Here is a 13,401-nt window from a genome sequence, read left to right on the forward strand (position 1 = left end):
TATGTTGCATGTATTCTTTTTGTTGTTGTTGTCATGATTAGGATGACCCAACATGTATTTGTGTCACAAAAATATTGACAATGGCTGATTTAATGTTACAAGCAAAATCCCAACCCTACATTCTGCTCACTTTGCCCAGAGAGCAACCGCTTGGCTTTTCACTACAATGCGAGCAGAGGATTATGATTCAAACAAAGATAGTGAAGCACAACATGCATGTAATGTGTGGTCAGGACAGAGATGAAGTCCAGGAGAAATCCAGGCATCACCTAAATAACTGCTAATGAGCTCTTTTTCTATTAGGTGACACTGTGCACCTAATTGCTCTGCTGCAAGTAAGTCATATTCATTTCTTATCCTACTCACTGGATACAACAATTAGTGGGCTGCATACAGTCTGACACTTGTTTTGCACCGACGCACACTCTATTCAGTGAGTGCAAGGACGCAGAAGTTTAAGCAATGAACTCACCGTAATCCAAGATGATGCATTAATAGCAGTGTGTTTGTGGAAGTTAGAAATACAGTCTCTCAATTCTACCATTTTTAGGTTCGACTAAGCTACTGTATATACTTTAAATTCATGACTTTAAAATTCTGTTTTTATCAAGTGCATTTGATTAAAACTTTTCTGCTTTTCATGTCAAATTGGACGAGGGAAGGTGTTATACATAGCATTAAATATGAAAGGACAATAATTTATCTTATGATTAAAACATTAAAAAGAGAGTTTAAATTCCCATCAGTGAGTATACTTTAAATGTATACTGATTGATATGAACTCTTTTAAAAAGTGCTTGTGAAGTTTCTGTTGAATGCAGTGTAGCCTGCGGGGCAATAACGGCTCCATTTTCATTAGTTCACCCTGACCCCACCCTACCCTAACCTGAAAGGGTCAGTTCACCCAACTCACACACACACACACACACACACACACACACACACACACACACACACACACACACACACACACACACACACACACACACACACACACACACACACACACACACACATATATAAACACAGATAAAGCAACACTGGGGCTGATACAGTCTGAGTAGAAATACATCAGTCCATGTTGGAATTACATCACAGTAATAGTTGAAAAATATATTTTCATAAAAATGGATGTTGTAATGTGTTTGGATTGAAATAATTCCACTGCTACATCTCACATACGGAATATATTTTAAACAAAATGTTAACTGCATTATGAAATGATTATATCCAAGTAATATTTCTATGTAAACTGTGAGAAAAGCAGCAACGGCTTTAGTTTTTCAGACGTCACTCAGAAGGAAATCAAAGAGCTAAAGAAACACTGACACTCAAGAGAAAAAAGATCTTTGTTTATTATATAGAAACAAAGAACTGTAGCCATCTGCTGCTTCATTTGAGTTTTCAGTTCTTTGCAGCATGTTGTCTGGGTATTGAAAAGTGTATCTGCGGTGAAGGGGAGGGTGCACTGACATCATCTATCTAAACAGTTACATGTGTGCAGCCTGAACACCTGTTTCTGTGGACCGGGTGTCTTAAACTGTTGGATACCTCAAACTCCAGGGGACAAAATACTTAAGGATTTAACCTTCAGCAGTTTAAACTAACACAACTTAGTTTTGTTAACTTGTTAATAGCCTCTAATAAAATAGGTGTGACATGTCGAAAGAGCGTCCAGAACACATACGTACATGTTTTTTTTTTTTATATATATATGAACCTGCATTGGAAACTCAGCACAACAGTAGTGCATGTTGAAGTTGTTGACTCCCATATAGTAGTGTAGTATTGCAACATGGCATTTCCATCTTGTATGTATGTGGATTGAGTATTTCACTGTAGCACCGGGACTGCCTTTAAAACGAAAAGCTGTCATTTCATTTTGATCATCTATGGCAGACTCTGCTTATAAAAGAGTGTTATTCATTTTCTGTATGGCATTATGTGATGAACAGACAGGCAGGACTTGGATCAAGATGAATATTAACACTTTTTGAAAAGGCTTTTCAGCCAATATATACTTTTAAGCTTGACGTGAGAACAGTTTGCACTGCTAATTACACACTTGAAAAGGCAAGCAAATCCTCATCATTTTGGCCTTTATGCAGTAAATGGGATAAAAATCACAATACATCAAACGATGTTTAATTCCAGCACCTGGCTCTGTTATTAGAGTTTGTCTGAACTGCCGTGGGGCATTTATTTTCGCTAATATGAAAGCTTTCAGCATGTGTTGTTCTTGTTTGCTGAAGTCTCTGTCAGTGCTTCTCAGTAATAATGACAGAGTGGGAGGGCCACTCGGTGCAACTAATAAGGACCGCGATCGAGCAGGCGATCCCACTGTGACTTTTATTTCCAAGTCCTGGAATCCGGAATCGGACTGATCGTAATCACACATGGATTATGCTTTTCTCGCTGTTTTTTTGTTTGTTTTTGCCTTAGAGGAAACTTTATCAGCAACTGTAAGTACTTGGAGATCAAATTCATTTCACAGTAAATAATAATAATAATAATTAAAAAAAAAAAAAATTGAAATCAGCGTCTTAACCTGTCGAAAAATCCCCTTATAGCGGGCACGTTTTTCACCGTTTGGCGCTCGGCAATAAAGTGATTTATTTATTTTTTTTACACATGGCTAAGTTGCCGTCTCAGCGGGACGCGCACGTCTTGTGAACAGGTTATTTGTGATTTATGAAACGCCGTGCAGCAGTACACGTGTACCGTATTGCATCCCTAGTTAAGCAGCAAAGTGAGACATGTAGCGGACACCGAAAGAAAACGACCCTCTACACGCCGTAATTATTAAAAAATAAAACCACCCAGCCAATCAGCGGTCGCGCAGAGAAACACGCTTCTTTGAATATTTGCAGTGTTGCACTGAGTTATTGACCGAAAGTGGCTGAATGAATGATGGAGAGGTTTAGAGGAACTTAAGTACCCAAGGTTTTAGCCTTGTGTGTGCTTCTTTCCCAAGCTGTGAGAAATGTGATAATAGCCTCCACTGCCAGTGTATTTTTTTTTTTTTAAATCGATACAGCAGATGGTCCAGCAGCGTTGTGTACCACACAAGGTAAAAACATGCGGTTCAAAGTAGCAAATTAAACTCCAGAATCAACAATAATCTGCCTCGTAAAGACGAAGAATAACTGTGACCGTGGGGCTGCGTGGATTGCTTGCATTTGCAGAAATGACGGGAATGATATTACACCTTCACGCAGACAGGGAATATGATACCTCTGTAGTGCTACTTGTCTACGACCACATGCAGGGTGGTGGTTGTAAGTGTCATGGTCACTTTACCTCCAAGCGCCATGATACCAACATGAGGGCCTGCATGCAAAACTTTTATGATCCACGGGGAAAAGACTTCAAGGATGAATTAATCACTGGGGCAAAATGCATTTGGTTAAAACAGCGGCAGTTAAAGAGGGAAAGTATCGTGAAAGTAAATTGTTGTTGGTCATACTTTGTGACACTGTTCATATAAATTAATTGAATGTGTTGTGGCTGTATTAGTTTCTTTGGAGGTCAATGTTTTCAGCCGTTTCGTCCCCGGTGGAAATCGGTCACTGTGCACCAGAAAAGAGGGATTATATGCTTTGCTGTGGGATTACAGCTGGGTTGTTACAAAACTATTACAGGTGATAAAACAGTTTATGAAGTATGATTTGGCACTATTTTTCTGTAGGACTGAGAAACAGCTCTAATGTGTTATTACAAGGGAATAATCACAGAAACAAATTTATTTTCTGTATTCTCCTATTTAAGTATGTGTGTAGCTCGTTGGCTTTATTTAGTTTCTTTTTTTCTGTTTGAAAGTCCTTGAAAAAACCCATCTGGAATTATGTTTTACTTTTTCACTTGTCGTCATTATTCTGCCGAGTTTTGTTGGCAAACCCGTATAGAAGTTCCTGAGAGTGTTTCGTTTGAGCTGGAATAATCCACTTTATCGACTGTACGTTGGAGCAGACTCTCACCGTCCAGGATGACTATGCCCTAAAAATGTGTGCCGCCCTTGTAATGGCATGAGAGTAGTGCAGAGGATTTGATTTGGCAGCACCGTCGAGTGGTTCAAGAGACTTACTTGTAACCGGAGGTTTCCAGGTTTGAGCCTTGCGTGTGACATCCTTGACCAAGACTCTGCAGACAGTTTACAGATCAAAACACAACAGTGTTAATGGAGTGCTACAGAAACAAAGATCAAGGCTTTGGCATTAAGACTAAAATCAGACAAAACAATACACAAGGAGCCCACAATCACACCTTGAACCTCTTCTAGAATGACTGTGTCGTGTACACTCTTCAGTGAATTTGGAAAATTTTAAATAATTTTGGCAGAGTTTCAGAAATTATGAATCACAAACGGAACCAGCTTTGCTCACAACTTAACAACCAAAAGTTGTACATATACACAGCTCAGGATGACTTTGCTGCATTGTAGACATCTGCATTCATGACTGTATGAGAGATGTTAATGAGAACTAATGAATGAAGGACTCACAAGTGCATACTCCATGTTGAGTGAGTCTGTGCACAACAAGGCTTTGGGGACGTGTGAGAGAGACAAGAGAGTTGGGTGTAAAACAGGAGAATCAGACATGAATTCAAATTCAAATTTCACGGAAATACAACTTGCATAGTTTGTTATATAATTAAAATGAACAGATGTGATTTGAAGACGATAGATGACTCATAAATGGTTTCTGCCACGTTCAAATTTGGGAAACCTAAAGTTTTACCTGCCATAAATGTCCTACCCCATCACAAACACACTAAATTGTTTCAATATTAGAAATCGGTCAGTTGAGACGTGTTGTTTGTTTATGTCTACTGTTCATGTCTGTTAAGCATTTTTTGGCAAATTGAATTTAAAATCAAACCTTGGTTCTGTTTGCATGCAGATTTTCAAGTGAACCGCTTTCCAGCATCAAAGCCATGATTTACTTGCTAAGATGGACTGCTTTCATTTGGACTGTGAACTCCATTCATGGTACTTTTGGGATGGTGGTGAGCGAGCGAACAGGTATGTAAGTTTGTTGTCCTCCTTGTTTTGTCTGCAGGGACATATCCCCACGTATAAAATATTATTGATGTTAATGTTTAAGCCTAAAAGTAGCAGCGGTGATCTTTGTCTTGTTAACATAAAGCAGACGAGTTTATAAAATGAATTATCTTCAATGAATGCTGAGGTAAAGAACGGAAAGACCGAAGAATGTTAAATCTTGTATGATTAAAAGGCCTTTGTTCTTCTTCAAATAATCCTGTATTAAAACCTTAAATCCATGTGTAGGGGATAGTATGTCCATACTATTTAAGATTAGAATAATGTTTATTAACATCCATAGATTTTTGGATCACAATTTATTTACAATGGCAGAGCACCTTTTGCAGTGACATTACTTTGTGTGACACAGTTCAGTATCAGAATTCATAAAGTTGGTCTTATTTTTTTGGTCAAGCTGATCCAGGCTTTTGTATTAATTACATTTCAGAGTCTTGTCACTTTCAATTCACTAAAGTTTAAAAGAAAGTTTTGAAGATTAATGGGGAAAAAAATGAATTGATTTTCTTCTCTGATGTGCATTTGTCCTAAAGAAGTTTTGCTTTAAAAAAAAAAAATGCACGGTTGAAATTACTTCATGATTCAATTGATCACTGTCTTTTGCTTGTCAAACCTGGTTCAAAATACAAATGAACATCTGCATAAACAACAACAACTTCTTGGATGCTTTCCCCCCAGATGGCTCATGTCCTCCACTGAGTGTAGAGGATCACAGGTTTTCAGATGTTTTGGATCGTCCCCTGGAAATTACAGGTATGTATTGCACGAACAAGCTGGCTTTGTACCGTACGCAAGTCTTCATCGACTTGTTTAAATCTAGTAACACATTTGTCATCCTGTTCACAGGATTTGATCTCACAGAAAAGTTTCTTCTCCGAAAGGGAACGATCACAGATGACCTGCCGTCGTTTCGATTGGGAAGCAGTCCACTTATTAAGCCAACAGAGTAAGTAGTGTGTGTGCATTATGTTCTGCAGTACTTGGGTTGTTCTTGTTTGTTAGAATATGACGACACCGCACAGTGCAAGCATGCTATAAGAAGTAGTCATTTATGTGTGGCCAAGACTCTGATCAGCATTAAACACGCAGGCTATTGCCAATTCACTCCCTCATGTTCAGGTTCGACATACGAAGTGCTGGTTATTTCTTACAACTCAAATATTGCTTGACTATACAACACTGTAAAAGTAGCTAAATTATTACCGCTATCATAGATCTTTGTCGTGCCGATCATGATGAGGATTTAAGCTTGCTTTCTGTCACACCTGCCAGTTCTTTCAGAGAAGTACAGTATAGCCATAACTAAATCTCCTGAAAGGGTTCAACTGAGGCAACCCACATCTACCCTGCTCAGAGCAATAGTTCCATTTGCCTTGGCTAATAAGGGCAAGCAGTGAGGTGAGCTGGTAGACAGGGAATAATTTGAACAGAATTAATATATATTGCATTTATTCTTGAAATCTCCTAAGGGCTAAAAGTGGGACATAAATGGAAGGGGAAAAAAAACTCTGAGCACGTATAATAAGACAGGAATATTAAAATAACTACATAAATGACACACGGAGGTGCCATTTATGGAAGACCTTTATTCCCTGGTCAACCGGCAGGGCCGTGCTGTGACTTCACCTCGCTGATACTAATACAATGATAATGGTCATTCGATATGATTTAATATTTATGAAGGCCTATTGCACTTTTACATTTAGTCCCATCAGTTATATCACACAAGACCAGCAGCATGTATGAACCTGTAACGGTTGGTCCAAAATTAAAAAAAAAAAAAATGTTGTGTGTGTCCTTAGGTCGTAACAGTGAAAGAGAACACTTTGTCATTCTTCGAGGCGGGGAGGATATTTTTAGTATTTTTACATGGTGTGCAACTGTAAAACATTTACTGCCCTCTCTCTCTCTCTCGGTGTAGGTGAAAGAATCTTTGAGCCAGGTGATTTGTGATCTGCTTCCCCGTTCAGTCAGCCAGCTGAAAATACATTTACTGCAGCCCTTCACTTAGTCCGGGCCCATAGTGCAAGAGGATGCTGGTTCTCAGTGACGCTGCTGACAGTGTCATCGGTTATAGTGGCAAGACTGCGTTCCCGCTCATATCCAATTATCTAAGTACTTTGACAGGTGATACTGCATGTCAGCTGGGGGAGGCAAAGCCAGGGCAATTGCACGAAACAGGAGGCCCCTCTGCCCCTGCCATAACCACTAAAACATTGCTCAATTTACTCTCAGGATATGCAGCGATAGATGCTTGATTCTCTCGATCTGGCTGACGTCCTGCCGCTTCCTTGGCACAATGCACATTACGGTGCACAGATCACAGCTCGCACACATGCAACATTTGTGTGAGGTAATACATTGCCTCACAAAATGCAACATGTATTTATCCTTACAGTATAAAAGTACAGCGGTGCAGTTTCTTTTTGTCTTTAGAAGCATATAGATGTTTGACCTTGCTCCCTTTACATCTCACATTCACTTCTGATTCATGTAACATTTATAGGTACTACGTTCTCCAAATGTTTGGCAAAGGAAGAGTGCTTCATTCTGCTATCTGTAGTTAGGTAACAGGCAGCCACACTGCAGTGCATTTAGCGAGGCAAAACAATTAAAAAGATAGAGATCACATCACCATTATAGCCTCATTAGGGCTGGGCAATATATCTATGTTATGTTATGAGAGTTAATATCATCTTATAATTTTGATATCGTCAATATCATTGGTGGGATGTAAGTGTTGTCTTTTTCTGGTTTTACATGCTGCATTACAGTAAAGTGATGTAACTTTCTGAACTTACCAGACTGATCTACCCTTACCGACCTGATTTATTATATCCACTATCGTGCTGATTATCAAAGATCTCATTATATAAATATTTTTGTGAAAGCACTAATAGTAATCCGTACTATACCATCACATTGTCAACATCGAGGTGTTTGGTCAAAATATTGCTCTAGATTAGATTTTGTCCTCATTGCTCAGCCCTATGGATCTTTACACTTATTTGTGTTTTTTTTTCTAGTCTTAAAGACAAAGATGAATCACAATAAACTGCCAGTGTGAGGACATAACTTATTTTTCGAATCATTTTCTATTTTATATGATAGTCATTTCTCATTTTTAAAACGAGGGCTGAATTGCCACTTCTTTTGAATGTGACCACAAAGTATTAAAATGTTGTTTGTGCTGTGTTGAGACTGCGATATAGTGTATCAAATCACCAGCATTTGTGTTTGTTCATCAATCTGTGGTTTCAGTGGTTTGAAACTGTCGTGTCAGCGAAGTAGTCATATAGGCTTCTGTAGTGAATACAGAGTAGCTGACTTCATAAATTATAAGCATCTAAACTGTCCCTGGAAAATGCAGTTTAGAAATGCTTGTCTATGCTTGAACTAGCCTTTACTTGCTGTCAACCCCGCATCCAAGAAATGTGAAGAATTGAACCTTTTGATAAAACAATGCTACAATGCCATAATTTGTAATTTCACGTAGTCATGGTGGCAAATCATACATTTATGAAACTGTTTGTCTGCTCTCGGTGGCTTGTTCCTGTTGCTAAGCATCTCCTGGTGCTCTCCATCAGGTGTGTGTGTGCAGCAGAAGAACACTTATTTACACTGTAGTGACAGCAACATAGAGTCTTACATATCTCAGCTCCACACATGCACACTCAGTTGTATAAAGACTCTTCACTGATGTAACCTCTTTCTTCCTGATCATAGGTATGCGATTGATTTTGCTTAATAACTGGCAGTCTTCTATCATGTTGGGAAACACTGCACTTCCTTTACGTTTAAATAAAAAAGTGGACTCGTGCTGAGATATAGTCTTTGCTGTCATGAATGATGCATTTAGCGTATAAACTGAAATGGTTGAGCCTACTTTGATCTGCTGGAGGATTGAATTGTCAGTGAACCAACAAGGTTAGCATTTGAAGTTTGATTGTTTCAACTACAGTAATTTGAGTCCTCCGAGTCATTTTAAAGAATCCTCCCTGGATACTATTTCTTACAAGCCAGGACACTAAAGTCGCTTCCGTGAGATTGTCTACCAGACCGGTAGTGTTGATATGATATCCTGTCAAACCATTTTCTCTGATTATACAAGAGCTGGTGTCAGCCAAGCAAAATGTGCGGTCAACGGCAGGTCCCAGGAGTGGTGATAGTTTCCAGAAAGCACATGGTCTTTCCTTATGAAAATGGAATTACTTCTCTTCTATACTGCTGTACTACTCAGTTTACTAATTTGGCTTGGAACCAGCCCCACTTCTTTACACTGCAGAAGCCAACCCCATAGTATAGTACACAATCATCACATGACTTGCATTCAAACAAAACTTTACCCATGAATGCAATTCAGGAAGCATTTACATTTCTTCCAAAGCACATTTGCCAATGCAAATTAGTTATATTTAAATGGGACTTCTAAGAGACAGAGTTGGCAGAAGCACACACTGTAAATTTTGTTTTGGCAATGTAGCAGAGGAGCAGGGGAAATTAATGCAGATCCTTTTCATTCACCCATTATCACCTACTTAAACATGCAGAGTAGTATTTTTTTTTCCAGAGAATCTGACAAACAGTGTTCAAACAAGCCGACACTGAGCTGCAGGTTTAGCCATTTAGCCACTGAGGGCAGTCAACACGAGGTCAAGAACTTTAATCCTCTGGGCCTGAGGAGATCAAGTTTGACGCACTGTAGACAGACTGTGTTTTGAAATAAGAGTAGGCCTAGTTGGGGACTTTATATAGAAGGGTGTGAACTCCAGGGCCCTAAAAGAAAACAGCCCTGTAGTATAATCTGCAGCGTATCTCTATTTTATTAAACCTGCTTGAATTTATTATGTTCCATAAGTTAAAGTTTGATGCATAAGCTTGCAGAGTTCTCTCTCTCTTGTATTTTATTCATTGCCTCTTTATATAATGTGCAATACATTTAGTACAAACAGGCACAGTATGGGCAGCTGGGAAATATTCTATGCTGAATTTATTTAAAAATTCTAATTTTTATACTATATTGCCATGCCACTTTTGATATTGAATTGGAGCTGAAATGGTCATTTAGCCGTTGGGCCAGAAAAAAAAAGTCCTTCCCAGTCCTTGGCCTCTCCGAGAAGCATTTGATTTTTTGGGGTGCTTTAACTTAGTGTATTTATCATTTTAGTCATGTACCGTTTACAACAAAATCTCAAAGAATTCGAGGGACACAATGGAAGAGGGTATGAAGCTCTGAGAGAATAGGAGATGATATATTGGAGTGAAAACTAATTTCCAACCTGTCTGCGGAAACTCTCTGTCTTCCACCCCCCAGGCTATGCTCTGCCTTCTCAATGACCTTATCATTGCATTCTTATTATTTTTGCTGATCTTGATTTATTATGTTTATGCTTTTCCACTTTTGGTTGTTAATTTGAGTCTGGAGTTAGGGCCAAGGTGATAGTATTTTGAAGGATACAATGTTTTGCTGTATTTTTTTCTTTTTTTTTAATGTAATGTATAGAATTGGGAAGGGAGTTGGGTTGTGGATTGAGTCAGTGCAGAAGATGTAATTCATTTGAGAGAAATATGATATTATTTGTCCTATATGTTCCCTATTTTCTCTGCATATTTTGCTGCTGCTGGAACACATTTTCAGTGGTGTTATTGGACTTTACAGAGCAGCCGAGGTCATAAGACATAAACCTATAGCTGCATTGCACTAGGCATCTATAACCCGATAACTGTAGCACACGGTATCTCAGTGAGGTAAAAGATTGGCTTCTGTGACTTTGGATCAATGTCCATATGCTTTCATTATCTGAATGACAGGGAAGCCTGTATAAAATTCATCAAGCTAAATGGAATCAAGTTTGTCATGTTTATTTATGTGAATGTCTCTGCAGTAAGAGGATGCTTAAATGTTTTATTGATTGCTGACGGTGATTGGCTGCTTCATTATTCAGCCACTGAAAGCTTTAAACAAGTTTACATTCAATGTGGAGAAATGACACTCCACAATATTATCTCCAATTTTTTGAATATTTTAATGACAGATTTAATATTGACACTTTGTGAGAACTTAATTGTGTTATGTTTTTTTTTAGGCTCATATTTCCAAACGGGCTTTCAAGTGAGTACTCCCTTGTCTCCATCTTACGAGTAAGAAGAACTACAAAAAAGGACCGCTGGTATCTTTGGCAGATATTTGACGAATCAGGAGGCAGCCAGGTGGGCCCCACTAAGCAGTAGTTTCAGTATCTACAGGAATATGATACGATTGATGTGTCTTTATGGCGAGGATCCTGTTTTTAAACTCTTCTTTCCTCCTCAGGTATCGGTTGTGGTTGATGGAGGTAAGAAGTTGGTGGAGTTTTCTGCCAAGGGCCTGCCGAAGAACACCCTGCGCTACATATTTAAGAGCCGGGACCTACATGCCCTGTTTGATCGCCAGTGGCACAAGCTGAGCATTTCTGTACAGAGCACCATAGTCTCCATTTACATGGACTGCAAGCTAATCGAAAGGAGACTAACTGACGAGAGGGACAACGTTGACCCCAGTGGGCGCACACTCATCACTACAAGAGTGGAGGATGGACGGCCTGTAGATGTATGTCCCGTGCTAATTTTGTCGTAACATATTTTTGTTTTGAGCTACATATGTCATCTAAGGAATTACCAGATTTTGGTGCAGTAGTTTTGCCACTCTTCAGTTTGGAGTTTTCTCCAGTAGTGAACTGCTAGAATTACTAGCTAAATTTTTACTCCTTATAAATGGCATAAAATGTGAGTACACCAGAAAAAAATGATAGGTTTCAAGTTTTGCTCTGAAACAGCTGCAAGTTGAAGCGTGGTGTGTTGATCAGTTTTGACCTGTTTTAGATGGGCGACATTGCTGAAAGATAAAATCACAATATTGCAGAATATTTCTGAGATAACCATAGTTTTGACAAAATACTGAAACTTAATTGTATTGATAATTTTAGGAACATACAGCTGGAATTATAAATTATACCCACATTATTGTGAACTAAACCGTATCGCACACCCCTAGTTCTTAACCAATGAACCACAGGTATCTCACAAAAGAGAAGCAGGTTGTGATAATGAAACTATTGTATAATGCTGTGATTTCCCATTAATATGAGCTCTTTTCAACAGATTGAACTGAAACAATTTCTCTTCTACTGTGACCCGTACATAGCTGAGATGGAAAATTGCTGTGAGCTGCTGGAGCCAGAGGTAAAATGCTTTAATGTCTCAGCACTTAAGAAACACCTATTGTTTATTGTAAACAAAAGAAATAAGTAACTAAGTTGTGAAAATGTTCCTGTTTAAAAAAAATATTCCACAACTGAAGAAATAAATAAGATGATATAATATTTTCCCTTAAAAAAAAAAATCCAGGCACAGAAAACTGTAATGTCACAACATCATTGCAGTACCAGACTGCACTGACTAACTTTAACCTTTGCAGTGTGACGAGACAATGAAAGTGTTTTTGTATCATCCATAAGAACATGCATCCCCAGATAGAAACTTAATAACAGAGAACTTCCATCACCATAAAATCAATACGAGCTAATGTTACAGTGACTCTAAATGGAGAGATGACCTTTGACCCCTCACCATTACATGTCTCCAAAAGCACAGTGTAAAGTTACTTTGAGGGAATTGTCTCAACCTTAAGAAGGACTCATCGCACTTTGTAGGCTTTGAACTTTCTTAGCTTCCCTGCAAAGTGACATTAACATAAACCCCATGTTACCTTAGGTAACAGTCGATTCTGGAGGGTTTTTTATGCCCTGAAGCAAACCTAACAAGCAAGGGTGTCTAAATGGTGCATTTTCTATATTGATCCAGTGTGGAGCCACGAAGACATTTAATGGGACTTCCCCTCCCCTGGTTACAGCCCAGATCCCCCAGATGCTGTCTCAGCCAGCCTCAAAGTCAATTGACAGATGCCACTGTCCAGCTGAAAAGGTACAATCAATTCCACCCAACAAGGGCCTCTAATTGAATATGTGTAATGCCTATTGTAACTGAACCAGCACTGATTTGACACCACATGTACTCAATCCTTTATGGCCACTAAACAACCAGTTAAAAGACATTTATACCCAAAAGTATTTTCCTTGGAAACCGACCAAAGGCAGTATAGACATAATCTATTACTAAACACGCCTATAATTCCCTAGTGGATGGTAAATAGGTCCTGTCCAGTGCATTTGTGAAAAAACAAAAGTATTCTTTCAGCAGTAAATATTATTGTTAGACTGAAATGCAAATTGAGATCCAGAAGCTTCAGACCCCATTTGAAAGGAGACGTTACTGCTCCAAGGTGATGTCCAATTACACAC

At 38.8% G+C, this 13,401-nt stretch overlaps 1 protein-coding gene across 9 annotated transcripts in view; it reads left to right on the top strand.

Annotated features, from left to right (window-relative positions):
* The first annotated feature begins 2,370 nt into the window (after window positions 1-2,370).
* col19a1 (collagen type XIX alpha 1 chain) overlaps window positions 2,371-13,401 on the top strand; it is a 101,514-nt gene continuing 90,483 nt past the window's right edge. For 8 of the 9 annotated variants that reach the window (XM_069713949.1, XM_069713953.1, XM_069713951.1 and 5 more), the window contains exons 1-8: window positions 2,371-2,462; window positions 4,902-5,023; window positions 5,741-5,815; window positions 5,909-6,008; window positions 11,149-11,272; window positions 11,376-11,651; window positions 12,203-12,283; window positions 12,905-13,024. In XM_069713949.1, the coding sequence (XP_069570050.1) occupies window positions 4,936-5,023; window positions 5,741-5,815; window positions 5,909-6,008; window positions 11,149-11,272; window positions 11,376-11,651; window positions 12,203-12,283; window positions 12,905-13,024 (864 nt within the window). In that variant the 5' untranslated portion in view covers window positions 2,371-2,462; window positions 4,902-4,935. The remainder of the gene's footprint in view (window positions 2,463-4,901; window positions 5,024-5,740; window positions 5,816-5,908; window positions 6,009-11,148; window positions 11,273-11,375; window positions 11,652-12,202; window positions 12,284-12,904; window positions 13,025-13,401) is intronic. The other variant, XM_069713952.1, reaches the window with a different exon arrangement.

This window comes from Brachyistius frenatus, unplaced genomic scaffold, assembly GCF_029030835.1.
Source record: "Brachyistius frenatus isolate BFR_SWC_R1_liver_20210118 unplaced genomic scaffold, ASM2903083v1 Contig_124, whole genome shotgun sequence".
Taxonomy (NCBI): Eukaryota; Metazoa; Chordata; class Actinopteri; family Embiotocidae; genus Brachyistius; species Brachyistius frenatus.